Raw genomic sequence first — 22,246 nt, forward strand, 5'->3', positions numbered from 1 at the left:
GTGCCATATGTCGGTACGACAGAACAAAAGCGTGGGTTGTCTTCGCATAACAATGTTTGCAGATGTTACTGCTCTGCACTCACAATCTACAATCTGTTCCATAATAAGTAGTTCCAGGGATTCAAATAAATAGAATACTGGGTGAGTGTAAGATGATGGGTGATGTAATGTGTTTTTTATTATCAGATATGCGATGGAGCCTGAATGGTACAGAGTCACTGAGAGCAGAAGTTTTACTTCACAGTAGACATGGAGGGGGCAAGGAAGGGAAGATGCTTCACAAACGTGCTTAGCATGCATTCAAATTCACTTTGAGCACGAAGACTGCTTGTCATTTTCTTCCACCTCAATTAAATTTTCTGTGAACTCAGAATTAATTTTGGACACCTTTCAGGTTTCAATTTTCTACTGCAATGAAGTGATCAGTATGTTTTGAAAAAAAATGACTTAATCAGGCCCACATTTAATTGCTGATTATGTGCACACTGGCTCAAATATACCTGTGATTAATTGGCTAGGGTGGAAAACACATCTTTTCACATAAATACTCATACGCATGTGTTCATGTAATTACCCATGAGGTGCCAGGGGATGTCATGCTATTGCTTAAACTTGAAAATTCCCTGCTTGAAACAGACTGATAAAGTAAATAAACCCATGAAGTGAGATAAATAGTTTTTATTGTGATTTTCAATCACAAAGCTGGAACTGTCATAGCCGATGTTCCAACACATCATCAAACCTTTATGGGTTGGATCGGCACCATACTGCTGAATGGTCTGTGCAGTTTATTCAGGGCTCTTGGCATCCTCTTGCTCTCTGCTGCAGACCTGGGTTCCAGCACGTAGACAGTGCTGCTCTGCCCAGCTCAGGAGGACACGCAACAGGTACAAAAGGGGTTTTTGAAAGCCTGTATTCCGGTGCATGTGGTTCGCATCACCTTGGAGAAGAGTTGAGTCACAATTCTCATCTGACACGAAATGCAGAACCTTAGTTGACCATGAGATGAGTTCGGGCGGTGTTCTGTTATTCTACTCAGGTGCAGTGAAATAGTGCAGGAACAGGGCTGATTTCTATGGAGAAACCAGCCACACAGCAGTGATGTCATCCCAAAATGGCATGAGCTCTCTGTGAAGAATGAGCAAACACACCCCCAGAAGTAGGACTGCGTTCACTTTACTTCCTGGAGTCATTTTTATCCTTTTCCGTTGTTTCCTAAGTGAACTGTTGTTCCCCTGCAACCGTTTGTCCAAACAGACTAACACCAACAGGGCAACACCCTCAGAAAGGATTTACCGTGGTGAAGTGATGAACTCACGCCTTCACAGCAACAGCAGCGTCAGTGCAGTTCTCTTGGTGGTACTGAAACATATAGCTCCTCACCAGCCAGATGGCTCTCTGAAATGGAGCAGCGGAGAGTCCCTTGGTTTCCTTTCATGGAAAAGACCTGCCGCTTGAATTTGGATGAATTTTAATGTCCCGCCTGTTTTGACTGTAACCACTCCATGAAAGAGAACTTTTGTCACTGCCCAAATAGTATAATCTCCTGAGCGGTATGCCACCCAAGCTGCAGGGCACCCATTTGCAGAAGCACGAGAACTCAGGACAAGGGCTGTAATGTAGAAACACTAAGCTTCCGGAACCTTGACTAAGTCAAAATGCTGGCAGCATGAGGAAACTCAGTTATGCTGCCTTTAAATTCTTTCACAGTGGAGTCTTGGTAATTTTCATAACAGTGTGCACATTGTATAATAATAAATATAATAAAACACAGTTCAGCTCTTATTCAAGAGACTTTAATTTTTCCCAAACAAGCATGGAGAAGAATGATATGATCATCATTCCCCACCAGACAATCTGTAAGAACCATAGATGGCGTGAATACAGCATGTTATTGTCATGTAATATTTTTCAGGCGGTGCCTGCAGAGAATCCAGTAGACAAATAAAGTGAAACTCAATATGTGTGTTACAAGTACGGTTGGACTCTTGAGAGGAGCACGCGTCCATTGTTTACCTTCTTCGCGATCCAGCTCAATTCTCGTGGCCACCTGAGGGGTGAGGTCACACACCCTGCTGCCTGCAGACTATTTGCCCATGCTGAAAACATGAAGACCATGAAAGACCTAATTTTGTGTGGAATTTATTGGCTTCACTTCTCAGATCTGTGCTAATTATGAGCGCAACAACTCGTTCCCTTGAGTTCAGATTCAATGAATCATATTCTGAGTCTGACACCTGCTCCACTACAAATTATTTTTATGCAGGAGAATACAGTAAAATAAATTACTCTGTCAATTTTACAATTTCTACAGTAAGTAAGTGACTGAAAGATGGGATGTTTAGTCTAGTCTCTGGCATTGGACAAAAGAAGTTGTTTAATGATTGTTCTCACTTCTCTACTCAAGGTTTCTCTTGAAGGAGGAACAGGATCATGTCTATGCACCGGCCTCTGGCTTGTCTAAGTGACACATCACCAACGCTACCCCCAGCACACACTGCACAGCAATGACATTCTGGACAGCAATTGCTGCTTACCACGGTGACATCAGTGGCACAAAGTATTCAGTTCAAGTAGACAGTCTTGATGTCCTTTACACTGAGTTACCATACCAGCTACCCAGCGTACCTGATACGCGACAATGAATGAGTAAAGGTCTTGAAAGACCCTAAGGTGAACTTGAGTGGAGGGATGTGTGTTTTAACATTTTTAAGGTAACACTGCCTTATCTATTTAAATATATGGTGGTACCCTGATCAACTATAAAGTAATTCCATTTATCCAGAAATAGAATACTAATAAATGTAAAATAAATGCGGGGAGGTGCGGGGGCGCAGTGGGTTGGACCACAGTCCTGCTCTCCGGTGGGTCTGGGGTTCGAGTCCCGCTTGGGGTGCCTTGCGACGGACTGGCGTCCCGTCCTGGGTGTGTCCCCTCCCCCTCCGGCCTTGCGCCCTGTGTTGCCGGGTAGGCTCCGGTTCCCCCGTGACCCCGTATGTGACAAGCAATTCTGAAAATGTGTGTGTGTGTAAAATAAATGCGAAGTGCAAAAAAAATTATGTTTCAGATATCCTCTTGTTCTCTGGTGTCTGTTTCCTTGAAGTTACTTTGCATCAAAGAAGCACAGCAGCGGGTGTGTTTCCGTGAGACAGAGTTCTACACAAGAGGACAGAAAAGGAAGTGGTATGAGCCTGAACCAAGTAATGTAAGATAAAATTATCAACATTCTGCGAACACCGGTTTTTTATTTTGATAATTACCGAGCAATAGCATTATCAAAAATCTTAGACTTAGCCTCTGGGGCAGAATTCAGGAAGTTTACTGTCTAGAGAGTGGTTTACGGACATATGGATATTCTTCGCGCTCATTTTGAATTTGCAGATTTCAATACTAAATCAGTTATAGTGATAGAAAAAGCATTAAGCAGTTTTTTTTTTTTTACACTTGTTAGTGTGGCACAGCAGCTTTTATATTAACTGTAACAGATTCCGTGAGCAGAGCACTGGAACAAAAGCTCGTGGTTCAAAGAATGACAGTCACTGGTATTTTGATGCTTAGTCGATCCTTTCATCCAGATAAGCTTACATGATTTTACCCATTTATATAAACAGCTTTCTATACAGCAGCAAACCAAGGTGTGCTACATAAGGCAGGGGGTGGAACTTGAGCCAGCAACCTTCAGGCTTCAATTCCATGGCCTTAAGTGCAACGTTACCTTCGATCCCTGGATTAAATGGGAGTGTGAGGTTCAGACAGACAGGCAGCTAGTGGCCCAGTGCTGCTGCAGCTTCACAGCACATGCTGCAAAAGTGATAGGAAGCGTCATCGTGAAAGAATTCTCTCAAACGGATGGACTTAAATGCTAACCTTATGTGGTCGTCCAGAGTGAAAAATAGCTTGGACTGGACAGTTTCCAGTGTTCAGAATTGTGTTTATGCAGTGGCAGATTTTTCTCCCACAAAATGTTAATTCTATTTACATTTGTCAATATAATTAAACAACCAAAGAGCAGGATAACAAAGATCAATCCAAGCTAATCTAACAAAAACTATATGAAACGCCACTGCAAGCATTATTCCAAAGGGAAATTATTACCCAACACTACCCCCATCTGGTGTACAAGTGAATGAACATCCCAGAAACAGTGTTCACAAAAGGAGAAGGAACAAGGAATCTTTTGAAGTATCAAGAGGTTTTTCTATTAACTGAAAATTGAATCAGCGCTGGCCATAGGGTTTGGGGCTGTTGTCTGTGCTCTACCCATGAGTGTATTCCAAAGATGCCACATTGATTTCACACAGGGCCCAGCACTCAAACTCCCGGCCTTTGGGCAAAGCAAGAGGCCGGTGTAATGATGCACTCTTTCCTCCTTGCATTAAAAAGGAAAAGGCTTGTGATGGTGCAAAGAATCAGGGCATGTTGGTGTATCGCTGCATCACACACACACCGCAGACGAGTTAGCGGCCTCCTACTGTCGCACGAAATGTCGCACAAAACCCGCCTTTGTGCCAGATAAGCTCTGCAAAGTGCTGCGTAATGATAAAAATTTAATGTGCGCAGCAGGTGAAGCAATGTACAGTAAAGATCTCCAAAGTTGATGAACCGTCAGTAAAAAAAATCCAAAATATTTTACAGTGAATTTATTTTACGTTGAATTCATTCACACAGACTTGTGGCCAGATTCAAGTAGCAGCAGGCATGCTCTTAAGATTTTATTTCAGACTGCATTTTTACTACATTTTGTAACATATTTTGCAATTGAATAATTTGCTTTTTTTCTGGATAACAAAAACCTGATGATGTAAAAAGGTGAGTTCCTTGTCACTGTTCTGTGCTAGTAGTAGTTGTCCTTAGGATCCTTCACTACAATTAATTACAGTGGCACAGTGGCTGTGGTTGTAATCTGGTTACAAGGGATGGCTTTACAGTTAGCATGGTGGAAAAATGACTCTTTACATTAAACATAGAAAAAATATGCGGGTTAATGGTAGAAAATACGCAAACGCCCGTGACTGCTCTGCGATTCGGCAGAACAAACAGATTTTTCATGCTCGTGAGTCGGTTCCTTCAAACAATTCGCTGAAGACACTGTATCGAGTTTATTATTTGAGTGGTAACATGGCCCAAACATGAGATACTGACACAAAAATGTGCAAGTCAAGTGTAGCCTCCTTCCATGATGTACAGGGTCACCTGTGGTGGGGGGTGCAGCACGAAAGAGTGGGTATCTCATCTGGGATCGTGGGTACACATTTCAGAACCGCTCGTCCCATACGGGGTCACGGGGAACCGGAGCCTACCCGGCAACCCAGGGCGTAAGGCCGGAGGGGGAGGGGACACACCCAGGACGGGACGCCAGTCCGTCGCAAGGCACCCCAAGCGGGACTCGAACCCCAGACCCACCGGAGAGCAGGACTGCGGTCCAACCGGATCGTGGGTATATACAAGTAATAATTCAGTGCTGACTTATATTTTCTAAATCTGATTTAATGTAACCGCAGCTTTGCTGAAGATCTATGATGTGCTGAAAACAGCAGGCAGATCGCACGAGCAGATTGCAGCCGGGAATCGCGCAAACAGCGCAGTCCAGTACTGCTGCGCGTAACCAGCGCTCAGGGCGGCGGTGTCATTGCGAACACCTTCCAACAGATGGCGACAGAACTCCTTTAAATGCTGACCCTGCTCTCCGAAAACTGCAGCGACACGCAATCCACACTCTATTCCATCATTTAAAAGTGACGTTCTGAGAGCGGCTGAACAATTACTAAGAGCTGAATATCCATAGTTTAGCGAAATTTTAGAAAAACACTAATATTTAATAACACTAATATAAAACACAAATATTTCTTCGGGTGCATTTTTCGGGAAATTTACCACAATACATTTACTACCGCGCAATATTTCATGTATTTTAAACAAAATACATTCTTAAATAATTAATCCAAAACCTCCTGTGCTTACGTGTATTATGTGAAGTTAATTAATTAATTGATGTCCATATGTTGGAGATATGCAATGATTGTGATGGAGTGTAATGACAATATTTTCTGTGCAAAATCTGTGCATTCCCTGGGTAAGGTGTACCTGTACACCTTGGACCCCTAAGCAATGAATACATAGGGTTCCTGTTAAGAATCACAAACCACTGTCCCAGTCCTGGCTATAACATGTTTTACCAAGTAAAACCTAAACAAATAAACAAAATCAAAAAGACTGAAAAAAAAAAAAAAAAACACAGACGGAGATGTACAGCATCTCAAGCAATGGTGCACTAATTATGCACTAATTACTTTTCAATGTTAATTATAAATTTAACTGAACACACTTTGTGCCTTATTATTAAGAGGACTGGGGTTTTGTGTTAAAGAAAACAGAGAGCAGCGTACACAGCGGGACTCCCAGAGTCAAATTTTTTCTCTTATTTTAAAAAAAAAAAACCTAAATAAAGAATTAGATCAAAAAGTTAATTACTTTACAATCTCAAAATTAAAATTACACTGACAAAATGCTGTAAATGTATCCTATATACAAAGAACACATGGCGAGGTCATTCTCCTAGGAGAAGAAGAAAAATATTTACATTTAAAGATCACTTGGCTATAATTGCTTGTTATTTTCATATCCTAATCCAAAAATTTGCATTTAGCAACAGTCATTTGTTTTTGTCCACAGTATTTTCACCAATCATCATCTGAGAGCTGAAACACAGGATGCATACTGATACACTGTTCCAGACCCATGTGAGAGCACCAACTGCATGCAGAAGCGTAAACACAGGTGAGAAAATTAAGGCACCGAAGAGCACGAAGAGCACGAACAAAGGCCGATTAGAAGTTTCCAATGGAGAAGGAATGGTGTAAAGTTTCTACAAATCTGCTCCATTCTTCTAGAATAGCCTATTTGGGGAAATCAGACTTTTTCCTTTTCCTCCTTCCGCACTGCGGGGGCTATGCAGTGGTGTCCGTGTCCCCATCCAGTTCCTTCCGCAGGGCCTGGGCATTGTCCCTGTAGGCCTGGCTCAGTTCTGTGTCAGGCATGTGGTTGGCGTGGATCTCTGCCAGCTTCATGTAGACCACATAGAGAGCTTTGAGGTTTTCCCGGTCCTCCAGGGCAGCGGCCAGGGCCAGGTGGAAGTAGCCGACAGCATCAAAGGCATCCTGGAACATAAGAACCAGTGTGCATGTTAAGTGCAATCTTCTTAAGAGGAGCTAAATATTCAAATGACCTTTCAACGACAGGCTTTTCATTTCCATTTTCCATTTTAGTACCCCTTGGAATTCAGATTTTCACTTGCATAAATCTGGCTACTTTGTGGAATAAACAAGTACAAAAAGAAAACGGAACAGAACAGTGTTAAACAGATTTAAATGAAAATACTCAAAAGAGCCTCAAGAACATATTGGGCCTGTGCTGCAAGTGTTTGTATGCTAATGTGACCTTAACAGAAAAAATGACAGTCAGTATTTTCGTAATATAAATTTCTAAAAAAACATCAGCTACAATAAGACAGAAAAGCCAGGGAAAAATAATGATCACTGTATCATAGTTATCTAACAGATCTATTTTTGCCTATTAATTACAGAAATTTTATAATGTAAATTAGATACTAATATTAGACATTTGCTGATCAGGACAAAGCACTTTTCCTGTGCTCTACCTTGAGCTTGTGCAGTGTGATGTCTCCCAGGCGACAGTACACCTTGACAAAGTATCTGGCCTCTTCGGGCTGCTGTAGGACGGGGGAGCTGAGAGACAGGGACTTGAGGTAATAGTTTTCTGCAAGCTCATACTGCTCAAGTGAAAAGTAGACTGTGGCCAGGCGATGAAAAGCTACCCTCTCCTTCAGATGCACACCTGGGGTATGGAAATATCAAACAAATAGAGCAAATCACTTGATTATGTTCTGACACTTCTGATACAGGGAGCATAGATATGGATGGGTGTTGCATTTTCCAGTGAGGTACATTTGGATCACCATCCGGAATTTAATTAATAAATCTTGTAATCATTGTAATTTCTATACTGCCTAAGGTACGATGAAACTGCTTCTATGGATCTAGTGCTGGAATCATGAAATCCTTGCAACTCTAGAAATATCTCACAGAACATCAGACAGGTCAAAGTGCATTTCAGCTCAGGGCTAACACACAGGCAGGACTCGTACCCGTGGTTGTGCTGATCTGCACGGCAAGAATGGCGTACTGCAGGGCTTCCTCATGCTGACCCAGGTTCATCAAGAGTTCTGTAATCTTGCTTAGCAGCCGAAACTCAGACTGCACGTCCTTGATGCTTCTGGCAAAGGGGAGACTCCCATCCTGTGCAAACATCACACCTTACACCTTAAAACACTTTATGACCCCGGCAGAAAAATGCAGCAATCCATAGAGGGTTCTGTTTTCTAACTGGCCTATTGATGTATTTTATTACACACTCACAAAAAAACTAACATTTTATTTCAATCTCTTTCAGGATTGAAAGTGAAAATTATGTTTTATTATTTTTTCTTATCTGTAAAAACACGAAATGTTTTGGACTGGCTCTGGATGTGATAATAACAAATGATACCAGAATTCAGAATTCATCAAACGTTCAAAGTGGTACACTTTGTTCATTCCTCTTAAGGGTCCAACACATTCTGCAAAATATTACATTACATTTAATAATTTAGCAGATGCTTTTCTCCAAAGCAACTTCCAATGAACTCTATGTAGTGTTATCAGCCCACACACTTTATGCACCGCGGTGACTTACACTGCTAGATACACTACTTACAATGGGTCACTCATCCATACACTAGTGGAACACACTCTCACTGTCACTCACACACTATGGGGGAACCTAAACAGCATGTCTTTGGACTGTGGGTGGAAACCAGAGCATCCAGAGGAATGCCAGGCACAGGGAGAACATGCAAACTCCACTCAGACTGACCGGGGATTAAACCCATGTCCTTTTGCACCACTCAGGTGCTGTGAGACAGCAGCGCTATTTGCTGTGCCACCGTTCTGCCCATATAAGAAACATTTTTTGCATTTATTCGTTTAGCTGACACTTTTCTCCAAAGCAACCTACCATGCTAAGCTATTTACAGTTATTTACCCATTTATACAGCTGGATAATTTTACTGGAGCAATTTAGGGTAAGTACCTTGCTCAAGGGTACTACAGCCAGAGGCTGCGGTCGAACTTGCAACCTTCAGATCCAAAGAGAGCAGCTATCCACTACACTACCAGCTAATATTTCACTGCATCTTATCTACCTATAGACAAGGACCCAGGTACCATACTCTGTAAAAGGGCAGGGCAGCCAGTCGATTCCTGTGGCCTTTGAAATACACGTCTCCAGCCTCCTCGTATATGCTCATGGCGAAGTGTGGGTCACTCATCTTCAGCGCAGTCCTTACAGCAGCCTGCATTATTAAAAATAGCCATATTTCATTCCTAGGTGAGGCTACATGAAACCGATGGATTGGTGATGCGCACTATGCAATCGGTGTGGTGGTGGTTCTACTTCTTACCTGGAGGTACATGTCAGCAAGCTCATCCTCCTGGATCAGGTAGTAGATCCTTCCGACCTGCAGCCATGTCTCAGACTCCTCCTCCCTCTTCCCGAGATCTATGGAGATCCTCAGGCTCTGTTTGGTGTAGTCTAGGGACTTTCTTGATGACCTGAAGAATGTCCACAGACATGTTTTTTGATTATTTGTTTCTCATTTCATCATGTTATTGCAGAATATACATTTTTCATGTAATTTTTTACCAGAATTATGCACGGTAAACTGAATATCACGAAGAGTGTTAATCATTACACTATAGATTAGTGAAGTTTTAACTATAGTACAATAATAAAAAATATATACAAACATATACAGTATACATAAATGGACAAGTGGGCCAGCAAAAATAATAATAATAATAATAATAATATAGCAGCGGTACTGTTTACTTCATGCTGTGGACAAGGCCATATTTCTGGCAAGCAGCACTTTTTACTGTCCTACTGAGTCCCTATATTATCACCCCATTATCACATTTACATGATATAGATCTCTGTATAAAATACTTTTTACACCTTACAAAGTTCCTGTTGATTTTAGGAAATTCAGTCTCAACTGAAGTACAGAGGAATGATGAAAACTGTCTTACTTCTCTGTGTTTAATGAGAGGTACAGATTGCTAAGGATCTCAAGGAACTCTCCCTCCAGCCTCTTGTCCTTCAGTTCCCGTGACAACCGCACACAGTGCTCATAATAGATTATACACTGGCCATACAGGAGCATTTCAGCATACAAAAGGCTCAGTTCCTTTGCCACAACCATCTGACCTGGCAAGGGAGAGGAGAGATAAAGTAAAGTCACGTCCAACTGCTTCATGCATCCATAAAATGATGAATAAGGATTTTCTGTTCATATAAGCAGCTTGGGTGATTTTAACCTGTTGGTTTATTGTCACATTGCTGGCCTGTCCACTCACTGTGAATGTTGTTGGCATTGATGGCAATCAGCAAAGCCATCTCATAACAAATCCTGACCTCCTGGTTCAGGCCTCTATCCCTGTAGCTCCTCCCTAGCCACAGGTAAGCCTGCACGTGCTCCGCATCCGTAGGAGTTTCCGAGAGCTCAAGGAAGAGGTGTAGGGACCGGAGCAGGAAACAGTGAGCCAGCATTGGGGCACCGACAGACAGAGACAGGCAGCCCATGTTAGCCAGTGCCAGCGCCTCATTCCTCTTGTTTCCATTCTCCCTTGAGATCTGGAGGGCGCAGTGGAAGTTCCTCGCTGCCTCTTGCAAGTGCCCTTGCTGCCTGAAGCTGAGAGCAAGGAGGTTGTGGACCACGCCGCACTGAGTTGGACTATCCGCCTCATGCAGTGACTGCAGGAGGGGCTGCAGGGTGGCCGAGGCCTCCTCCTGCTGTCCCGTGAGAACCAGCAACCAGGCCAGCAGCACAGAGGCCTCGAAGCCTTCCTCCTCACGGATGTGGCCTCCCGTCTGCACTGCTCGCTGGGCGCACTGAACCGCCTTCTCCAGAGCCCCGTGTTGCTGGTACACACTGGCTAGACTCAAACACAGGTCTCTCTGGGTTCTCAAGTCCTCCCCGTGGCTAGCGATGGACAGGGCCTGCTGAAGGTACACTACAACCTGCGCAGGCAGTGGCGACATCCCGTCTCTTAACTGTGGGTTGAGCCTCATGGAATTCCTGACGAACAAATCAATCTTTTGGAACGCATCCTGGAGGGATCGGTCAGAGCCTGCATCCAGCGACAGTGATGCTATTGCGAGGTGAGGTAAGTACTTCTTATGGTACAGTCTGCTTAGCAGCCAGTTGAGGTTAACAGGAGCAATAGACCTTGCAGCCTCAGCTGAGAGGTTTATGGTGAGGAACTGTAGCCTCTCCACAAAGGGCAAGGCATCTTCCAGCTTCTGGAGCCTTAGGAAGAGGGTCACCACAAGATAGCAGGTGCGAGCCTCTAGGTGCTTGTCACTCTCTACAATGGACCTGCGGATGAGGAGCTTAAGGAGCTCAAATTCATCCACAGAGCAGAAGTCATGCTGGGGCAAGCAAAGGAGAAGTGCACTGGCCTTTTCCAAGGTGCGTGCCAGCTTTTCAGCCAGCCTCTGTTTCAGATAAACAGATGTGAGGTTGGTATAGAGGGCAATCAGGAGCGGGAGGTCGGCAAAGCCTGCAACTGGAATGGCCAGTGCCTCCTCCAAGTACACTCTGGCCTGGGAGAATTTGTTCTTCTTGGCACAGAGTCGACCCAGAAGGAAGCAGGAACGCCGGTGGGCCCAGTGCATCTGGCTTTTCTTCGCACCTTCCCGCACACTCTCCATGTGTTGGAGCAATTCATCCTCTGAGAAGCTGCTGAAGGTGGTCTCCAAAAAGGAGTAGGAAAGGTCATACAGGGACCTGAAGGACTCCTGAAAGTGATCCTGATTCAGAAGGGTTATAAGGGGGTTACACAACTCTGCCTCTTCCACCTCCCAGCTACTCTCTTCCTGGAAGAGCTGTGGATCCTCCTCAAACTCATCCATCTCCCTGAAGGTGTCATCCAAGCTAAAAGACAACACTTCACAGTCCCGTTCAAGGTGGATCTGGGAGGTGTACACAGAGGAGCGGGGCGAAGAGTGATAAGGCAGCATGTCGCTCTTCTCCGAAATGAGGCTTTGACGCGCGCTTATTTGAGTTTTCTGTTCTGAAAATGAAAATGAGGGATAGCATGAGAAGACTCTTAGCTTTATTCCGCTTTACACTCGCACCATTGGGGCTTTCACGATATACGCAGAGGTTAATGGCACAAGGTCTAATCCTTAAAAACAGTGTTCAACACAGTAATAAAACTGGGAACTAGATAAGTTAACAAGAACTGACTTCAAACAGTGGTCTATTTCAAAATGTGAGCTATCGAGATGTGTTTCAAAGGACTTCATCTACCTTGTTTTGGTTGATTCTTAATATACATGACGTCATGTTTGTTCAGTTTGTCTGCAGAACAACAAAGAGTTTGTTAGGATTTTGCTGTTTCAGAAAGGAGAGTCCAGCTGTTTAAAGGTCACTTGCACGCTTTCTTCGGAAAGTTCCCAGGGGTCACTGAGTTCTTACCTAATCTGTAAACAGTGCTGATGTCAGTGCTGGATAACCTCTTCAAGAGGTTGCTGTGGCACTGCTCGGCACAGGGGTTAAACTGAGCCAACGCTGCCCTCTCATCTTCGCTCAGAAAGACCAATTGTCCGTCACTTGGAGAGGCCAACAAAGACACCATTATCAGCACATGATTCTCATTTCTCTACTCCTCCATCGCCCTCCATTTGGTAGCAGGAAAAACTGACCTCATAAAAGTCAGGACTGAAATAAACAAATGTTGTCAAATGTCTCCTTCACTGAAAGCTTCTCTGCCCTTGACAGTCATACGTCGATATCATCAATTACAATTTCCATCTGATGGGCAAATCATGCAATATCATAACAAAGTGTTCATCCATGACATTTTGGAAAATGTGTTTTTATCAGTCTGAAATAGCTTTTTCACACAGCTTAAAAACAGACCCCTTTTTGACCTAATGAAACTCAAGATGTAGTTACAACACAACTTAACCCTAAACGGTAAAAGAAACACCATATTCTCTCTGTTATTGCTTGCAAACCTGCCGATTTCTCACGGAGCTCACAGTGGCTTGATGCTCTCTGGCCTCACGAGGGCCTTGTGAACAAATCCAGTTTGGCCGCTGGATGTGTGCCGTCCAACAAAAAACTCCAGACTGGTTAGCAGGAATCCCTCCACTTCAATAATGTCACCTTGGCTGAACTGGAGCTCGTCTTGCCCTGTAGGATTATGGTCCACCACAGCCGCACAGGTACCTGACACTGAAACAGCAAACAAGGAGATTAATCTTCCCAGTGGTGAATATATCAGTTTGTCAATATTCAATAGACCATGAGGTGGCAAATAACCATGAGAAAATCACATCATATATAATCATTAGAGTAGCATTAGCTAGAAATACGGAACACCTTTCCCCGTCAAATCCGCTAACAAACACAGCGGTGCAACGAGTAGAGCTGAGCTACGGGTTTGGATGTGGGTTTGAATCTGACTCTGCATGTGTGTTCAGCTGCTCTGGTTTCCTCCCATAGTTCCTCAGGTCAATCGATGACTCTAAACTGCCTGTAGTGTATGTGTGTGCATGTGCGTGTGTTAAATTGTTCTGTTTTATGGATTAGCTGATAATTGTAAGTAGATTAGTGTAGTGTACGTACCATTGCAAGTCACCTTATACAAAGGCAGGACACAAATTAATATAAATATTAATAAATTAATAATAATAACAAGGTAACAGGCCCTACTAGGTAATAGATAATACAAATAGCAATAGAGAGACTTCCTACAGAATACATGGTTACAGTAGTCGGTTACAGGATTGGCTATGGGATTTAAGTTCAGAACAACAGGTACTCACTGATCGGACAGTTAAACTGTCCCTTTGAATCTGCGAATCCTCCAGCACTTCCTGGGTACTTTCTGAGAAACCACCTTGAAGAGAATGTATGAAATCAGAACTAGTGCATGGAGCAGCAGTCCTGGTTATGCCAGTGTGCCATTAAAGGGACAGCTGATCCTTACTGGTAGAATGGGTAAGGTAGGGGCTGCGTGGCATGGACCGGAACCAGGCCATGCTGACCCGTAGCCAGCAGCGTGCCCTCCCACATGGTCTCCTGCCCAGTGTCCTTCACCAGAACCAAGTCATTCCTCTTGAAAGACAGTTCCTCCTCTTCTGTGTGCTTGCTGTCGAACAGGGCCTTTGAGAAGAATGAACCTGCACAAAAAAACATTCTCAGGACCCACTTTTCACTCTGGGAAAATCATGGAAAGACTGAAGAAACAGTATTCAGGTAAGTATTTTCTAAAACTGAGTGGGGTGTTTTTTGGAGTAATGTTCATTCTTGTTAGTCTGAGTACTTGTGAATAGCTCTACAAATTTTTACACATGAAAACTTTAGTCAGTTTCAGTGTAGAATGCTGTCTACATGTTTCTATTGCCAGTAATGTGGAAACAAACAAACAATGGTGTTCACTGGTAGAAAAGAAAAAAATGTAGAGAATACAGTGAAGTCAGAAAAGATATCAGAGAAATGTTAAAGTTAGGCCTAGTGACAGGTGTTCAAAGTAGGCCTATTTTAGACCATATTGTTCTGCTGACAGCATGGAAATTTGTAATCTGGGCTCATATTTGTCTGGAGGGCACTTGTACTCTTTCTAGTGATGATCGTGTCAAATTAGTTGTCAGCTGTCTTTAACCTGACATGAGGGAGCCATTCTTGCCTTCCTGTAAGAGCAGGCCTAGGTAGAGGGTGGCCAAGTGTTCCTCATCCACCGTCACACAGATCTCCACATCACTCAGTATGGCAGATTCCAGCCAGAAGGTCTGATCACAGAGGAAGTTCTCCAGACACCGGGCTACGTACCCTGCAGTAGTGAAAGCAAGAAGTATTTGTTATCAGCTGCCTGGGCTCAGCAGCACATGGTGTTCCTGAGATTGACCTCACTTCATCTGTAAGGAGCCACCTGCCCTCCATGTCCCCCGTAATACCTAGGGAAAGGTAGGTAGAGAACTTCCAAATTTCCTCAACAGTCTTAAAGGTGATGACGAAGCAGTCTGACTCAGCATTCACGGAGAGGAGTCGAGCCGACAGGTCCTAGACAGAGATAACAGGTGTAACACTGTCAGTTTCATGCTTCTGGTGAATAAGTGAACATGTACAATGCTTAGCTGAATCCATATCTTTGGTCCATCTATCAAAATGATTTTCTTTCTATAGACTTGTGATTCCAGCCTCCTCTGAACATCAGCTTTGGTCCTGTGTCTCACCTTGAAGAGCTGAGTGACTTCCTGGCTGCTGCTCTCCACCACCCTGAGTCGCGTCCGGAGTGCCTCCTGCAGGTCACCATCAGGTTCTGCAGTGGAGCGCCGCCTACCACTGAACCGCAGCAACACCTCTGCACAACAGCAAAAGCATGGCGAACAGCAGATTTGTCAGGATGCACAGGTACATGTTGTCACCCAGCCCTGCTCTCTTTGGATGCTAAATGCACATCATTGTCAAAGACAGAAATTTGTGAGCTATAGGTGGTTGGTTCAAGTTACAAAGGACATCCCCTATAACATCTATGCAAAATAACAGTTTAAAATCACCTTGATTTGCTCTATTAAACCATTTAACATGACGGAGTGAAGCTCGAAGTCATTTTTTCTCAGAAAAACAGTCATAATAAACAGAAATAGTGTACGATTGATGTAATGGTAGTTGCACATAATAATTGTAATTGAAAGAGAATGTATTAAGTGTAGCCGTATGGGGGGAGGGGATCTACTGGGGGCAGCGTACCCCTGGGATGCTGCAGTTTGCCCTTAGACTATTAAAGGGGTACAGCCAAACAGATGGGGCAGCAGCCAACCAGCACAACAGCAGGCCATGCCGTAATTGCGGTGTCTATCTGCAGGCGTCTCAGACCAGAACAGGTGGGACACCTTATTGCTGCTGAAATATTAAATGCAATTTTCTGCTGACGTTACTGGCTAAACTGCTGTGAGTCAATGCAGGCCATGTTTTAAGATTTAAGGAAGACTGCTAAGCAGCTGTTAATTATGCGAGTCTCCCGCTGTTATCAAAGCTGGCAGCTTGCAGAGAAGGTACACCAGGGACTGGTTAGCCCTTCCCAGGGTTCCTTGGCCATAGCTAGTGACTTAGAAAGGATGAGAAAATAAGTCGACTGCAGGATACACTGAGCGGCAGGAGATAAACTGGGGATACAACGGTTAAGGACACATAGTTGAATCCACCAGGTGGTTGATTCCAGTCCCAGGAGCAGACCAGCTTAACACTTAAGCAACATCTTCAACCTAAATTAATCAAGTGAAAAAAATAAACAGGAGAAAGTCATAAATCGTATTGGATAAAGGTATTGGCCATGCAAGAAAATTGTAACTTGGAGAGCTGTGATGATACTCCCACAGATGTTTGAGGAGCACATATGATGAAGAATGCACAAAAGCAAGTTATGCCCATGAGTCTGAGGACACGACTGAATCATCAGAGCATCGATGGGTTGGTGAGGAAGTATTACCTGAGGAAAAGCGCTCCCCCACGGCCAGCGACACCGTGCTTCCCCCACAGAAGGCCTCCTTCCTCTTCCAGTAACTGTCTGGGTTGGACTCTGGCTCCAGCCCCGGCACCGGTTCCGTTTCCTCCTCCCCTGGTCCATGCGGGGACACAAGAGTTCAACAGGATATCCGCAGCACTCTAGGTGAAGGATGTTACTCCTTGAGCTACATGTAGCAGCGGACAGCGGGGTCCTCCTTCTCCAGCACAGTTCTTTCATATCTCATGAATTTTATTGGAGCCTCAGAAAAATTCTTCTTCTAAAACATATAGACGTTTGAATGTGTGATGTGTGACAGTAACATAAACTGATGAAAGATATAATTACGAGCTTTATTTAACTTTCGCAGCTCTTTGGCACTTCTGTTTAGGCAAAGCCACATAGCACTTAGTTATGAGCGATTCTGCTGTGCACATTTTACAGTTATGTAAACATTATGAAGGAGGTCCTTTGCATATTTTCTCACTCTGAGGAAAAACAAAGGAACTATTAGTGGATGGCAAGATGCTTGCAGTTCTTAATCTACTCATCCAGTGTTTTGTTTGTTTAAATAAACTCGTGGTAATTGCTTTGACAAGCTTTCTGCTGTCTGAATGTAGACAGGATCTATCTGCAAACAGGCCTATAAATATCTGCCAGATGTCGAGAATGAATGCTGCAGCCGGTAAAGATTTCTCCAGTTTATACATTGTGAACACACAATGTCTCCAACACTTCCTCATCGGGCAGCTAATTATAAATTATCGCTGCAGTATAAAAGCATAAAACACAACCCCTTTTCTCAGAAGCTTCGAGCCTAACTTCACTTTCAGCAGGTTATCTATGAGCATTCTTTAGTTACTAATGTAAGAAATTGTATGACCTCAAGTTCAACCTATAAATAAACATATGCCTTTAAAATAACTCAACAGCAGGGCGCATGAACTAATGTCAGCACTCAAAGCATTAAGAAACGGCAACTTCCATCATGATTTTACCTGTGGTCATGATGTCATTTCCTGTAAAGAGGTCATCAGCACCTTCCAGGGTGTATGGTGGTTCAATCCACAGGGCATCCAGCTCAGCGGGCGTTATATCTGTAAAGAGCAAAGCAGAGCTACAATCAGCGCTCGCTCAATGCCCTGATGAGGTATGATGAAGGGTAAAAGACACAACTGAACAAGACGGCAAGACCGTAGCGCCACACAGTGAACATCTCCAGGTTGGACACAGAGGACAGCCTTTCGTGAGCGACGGACAGTTCCACACAACTGGCGAACCCATGCAGCATGCACTCTGTTGGCAATTCTTCACAGCAACCCATACAACGCCAACTGTGGTTCACTGGAACACAACACTGGTTTCAAATTTCAAATGGTTTTAAAGATGCTTGTCATCTACACCATGATTAACATCAGGAGCTGGGTGAACATTCACCCAAAACAAGCCAAAAAAAAATATTTCCAGACAAGACAAAACAGCACAAAATGAAGCTGGAGTTAGTGGCAACACAGCTGACCTAAACACGTGGAAAATTCTTCTACAGCACACACAGCTTCCCATGCAAATACCTGGTCATGCGGATTACCTTCATTAGTAAACTTATTGCCCATATTGCACGGAACTAGTGCAGCCTTCCCCTGTAAAATCTACCGATACCAGGGGCGGGACCAACCTGGAAGCAAGAAGCATCTTCTCAGACACCTGGCCGTGCAACACATCGCAGCACGAGCTCACCAGCGGTGCTTCGGGAAATTGACCGTGCTGGCTCCACTGTCGGAAGAGGTTCACACCGCTGTGGCCGCGGGTGAATGTTCATGCAGTTCTGAGGGAATCTTTCTGCCTCGCTCTCTCTCCCTCCCCCCACCCACTCTCTCTCTCTCTCTCTCTCACACACACACACACACACACACACACACACACACTGATGCAGTCTTCCCCAGCCATGTCCCTGAATGCACAAAGCACACTGTGCTGATGGCATGCTCATGTAGGCTGGCCTGCTGGTGGCCCCAAACCCATTCTAGGTCATGGCTCTGACTCTTCTGTTGTTCTTTGAACACTGGCTACTGATGTCACACACTTTATGCAGGCAGGAGACAATATCTGTCTTCCTGTTATGTGCTAAATATATGTAAAGTAGAAACACGACTGGCAGGGAAATCGGTGCCAGCTCATCGACAGGTAACCACAGCCCAGCTCGGGTCATTATTATTTTACCACAGTTTGAAAGGCCAAGACTGCTGTTAGTACAGTAAACCTTTCAGAGAACCAAATTCAGAAACAGTGCCCTTATCAGGATCTGCTAAATCTTTATCATGTGCCCCAAGGACAGTGAAAAACCGTCACCATGCCCTGAGAATTACATGCACCTGCAGCAGAAAGCTCAAGGGCTGGATGCATAGGAGGCGTGGTTCTCTGTCCTCTTCTCCCAGGCCCCTCATCATTTACTCTCCCGATATTACCTGCACTGTAAAAAGGTAAACTAATGCTTGTTTCGTGGAAGGCAAACAATTTATCTGCAGTGGTATTAGCTGGCCATTAAGCTGTAGTAAACCCATTAAGAATGATTTTTTTAATGTATGTATGCTGAAATGTTCCAGCATGCATCCAAAGCAAGAAGAGAGAGTTGGAAAATCTTCCTGTTAAGCATAAGCACAGAGAATGAATTATATATTGCAGGAAGTCAGAGTTTGGAAGTCAAGTAGTGTAGGAGCCTGGACTTGAACATGTGCAGTGTGTTTGTCTGAAATGCAAGGCACAGATTCTCTGATTATCCACAGCTATGGCATCAGTCATTGCACTGAAAATTGTACTGTTAGATCCCAACCTATAAAGTGCAAACTTATTATTCATTGTGAGGGGGGTGTGGTGGCGCAGTGGGTTGGACCTGGTCCTGCTCTCCGGTGGGTCTGGGGTTCAATTCCCGCTTGGGGTGCCTTGCGACAGACTGGCGTCCTGTCCTGGGTGTGTCCCCTCCCCTGTGTTGCCAGGTTAGGCTCTGCCTCCCCGTGACCCCGACTGGGACAAGTTGTTCTGAAAATGTGTGTGTGTGTGTGTGTGTGTATTATTCATTGTGATTTAAAATGTTAGTTTTACTGTTTCTATATGCTAAGTGACTTTCCTACTTTAACAGATGGGCAATCTTGACTGGGGAGTAAAAAGTAAGCACCTTGCCCATGGGTATTACAGCAGGAGCAGGGATTCAAACCCAGGACCCTCCTATTGCAATGTGACTGGGCTAATCACTACATTGCACCCATTCCCTTTTTTTTTTAGCAAATTAATAACAGTAATAACAGTGATTACTTATTTTTGTGCTGTTGAACTGTTTAGTGATTTGCCGCTTGATGGACAGAAGCCGAGTAGCAAAAGGCATTTGCCTTCTTTTTATCATTTTTTTGCCATTCTCCAACCACATTCACAGAGTCATATTTACAGGCAGGTAAAAAGGGTCTTTTTTAGGGTCAATGGACCACTCTGCATATGTGCCGCAAATCGGGCTTTTAGATTACATTATGGTACTAGTGTTAATACTTTCATCTATTGTGACGTTCAAAGGATACTCTTTTTAAATTTATCCATTCATACGGCTTGGTATATTTTACCGGTGCGATTTAGCACAAGTGTCTTGCTCAGGTTTGAAAGAGCAGAAGGAACGCGTCTGAAATCTTTCGGCAATTTAAATGTCCTTCCTACAGTATCAACCCTATTTCCTAACCACTCTCCTAGCTGTTTCACTTATTGAACTGACTGTCCTTACAAGGGGGGGGGGGGGGGGGGGGGTGAAGACGAGTCCGATCCCCGCCGTTAAAGCCGAGCTGAGCGGTGTTTTCAGCACCACGCCCCCCTGGGGAGATCTCAGAACATCCATGATCTGCCAGAGTCCAAAGTTATCAAAATAACCACTCAGACTTAAACTAATCAGGCCAGAGCCGTGTTTACACACCTAACGGAGGGACACGGTCAGCTGTGTCCTCAGAGGGTTCCTCTGTTTCTGCTCCTTTTCTGTCATGGTCACAGACACTTAGGGGGTAATCTAATAAAGCATAATTATTTCAATGCCGCTGATTTACTTCAGGATCATATCGCCGGTCTTAATTAAATCTAGGTGAGTCTTGTGAGTCCATTTAAAATATCCTCGACATACTTTTTGCGTCTTAGCACTTAAAAAATGTTCATAACTAGACAATGCTTCGTTTGCTTGCTCCCTTGCGATATTCTTTCACTTTTACTCCCTCTTCTCTAAGTAGAATATATTTAGTTACATGAACATAAAAAAGAAGAGAGCAGACTTTCTCAGGCAGATATCTGTGCTTTACAAAGCGCTGTGCTTTTAGAGGATCTGTGTTTTATATATTATGCTAAAAACTGTAATAACCGCCAAAGCAGAATGCCCTAAAACTACACTTTTCATCAAAAAAACACAAAGTCAGCAAAGCAAAGCCACAGCGAGGATGTCACAAGCAAATCTGAGCGGAGTGGCAGCGCTTTAAAGGAGTGCGGATGGATGTCAATGAACAAGGAAGCCGGTAATCTGAGAAAGGCATGCGTGCTCTAAGTTTAGAAAAGCGTCGTGCAAAGCCAAAGTTCCTCCACAACGCGCACACACACACACACACACACACACACACACACACACACACACACACACACACACACGAAGGCTTGGAAGAGTAGCTTACGGATACAGCCCAGGGTAGGGGGGTAAACTGCCGTAGTTGACAAATGAAGCCGTAAAAGCGGCACGTGGCTCTGACAGTCACACACCTGTGGAGCGCTGTGCCTCTGCATATGTGTGTGTGGGTCTATCTGCCACACTAACAGCTCCCCTCCTTCCACCCAGGGCTCCCTGTTGTTGACTGACCTAAAGAGTCTACAGCCCCTCCGTCTACTCCTAGTGACTTGGAAAAAGAAGGAGAGACAAAGTGCAGGGCCGGGCGAGGCCTGTGCGTGAGCGGCGGCGGTGCACTGACAGCCTACCTCGGTCCTCCAGGCTCCGAAGCGCCGGTACATTCCTCATGTGGGTGTCAGAGCGCCGCTGCCCGCGGGACACCCTGGCCCTACTGTGAACAGAGAGTGGCGGCACTCATACCCTCTGTCTCAGCGGAGTGCACTGTGCGTGGTGTGTGCGCAGTGTGTGCGCAGTGTGTACAGTGTGCGTACGGCTCCGTGCCTGTGGGTTTCTGTCGTCCCGTGCCAGCGGGGTGTCTGGCTGTAGAGCTCACAGAGTAGCAGTATGAGGAAACCGACAAACCCCTCCCTATCCCTGAAGGCACAGGAATGTCGACTGGCTGCTCCATGTCACTCTCTCTTTTTCATTCTTTCTATGGCTCTCTCTCTCTCTCTCTCTCTCTCTCTCTCTCTCTCTCTCTCTCTCTCACACACACACACACACACACACACACACACGTGCGCGTGCCACACTTCTATACACAAGTTCAGGTCAGTGCTCTGCCAGGAGACTCACAGAGGTCATATTGCAAGTGAAGATTTTTTTTCCATTTTTAACTCCTTCATAAACTAACAGTACAATTGAAGGCACGTGATTTATTTCTTTTTTTAATTTTATAAGCTGCACATTGCAAAAAAAAAAAGTTTTAAGTACATCA

General features: G+C 44.3%; 1 protein-coding gene across 2 annotated transcripts; it reads right to left on the bottom strand.

The window, feature by feature from the left end:
- Positions 1-5,386: 5,386 nt before the first annotated feature.
- sh3tc2 (SH3 domain and tetratricopeptide repeats 2) lies at positions 5,387-21,894 on the bottom strand. 2 transcript variants are annotated; one of them, XM_018756515.2, is made up of 18 exons: positions 21,618-21,894; positions 17,633-17,731; positions 16,620-16,748; positions 15,364-15,491; positions 15,085-15,190; positions 14,817-14,960; positions 14,118-14,310; positions 13,954-14,027; positions 13,165-13,360; positions 12,599-12,732; positions 12,431-12,481; positions 10,473-12,191; positions 10,146-10,323; positions 9,518-9,668; positions 9,287-9,409; positions 8,165-8,315; positions 7,658-7,854; positions 5,387-7,157 (listed from the first exon to the last, which is right to left on the bottom strand). In XM_018756515.2, the coding sequence occupies exons 1-18, from the start codon at positions 21,655-21,657 to the stop codon at positions 6,948-6,950; spliced, it is 4,023 nt and encodes a 1,340-aa protein (XP_018612031.2). In that variant the 5' UTR covers positions 21,658-21,894; the 3' UTR covers positions 5,387-6,947. The 2 variants fall into 2 exon arrangements, with proteins under 2 accessions (XP_018612031.2, XP_018612030.2); XM_018756514.2 differs by lacking the exon at positions 21,618-21,894 and adding an exon at positions 18,310-18,458.
- Positions 21,895-22,246: the final 352 nt, after the last annotated feature.

Source organism: Scleropages formosus, chromosome 13 (genome assembly GCF_900964775.1).
Source record: "Scleropages formosus chromosome 13, fSclFor1.1, whole genome shotgun sequence".
Lineage (NCBI taxonomy): Eukaryota > Metazoa > Chordata > Actinopteri > Osteoglossiformes > Osteoglossidae > Scleropages > Scleropages formosus.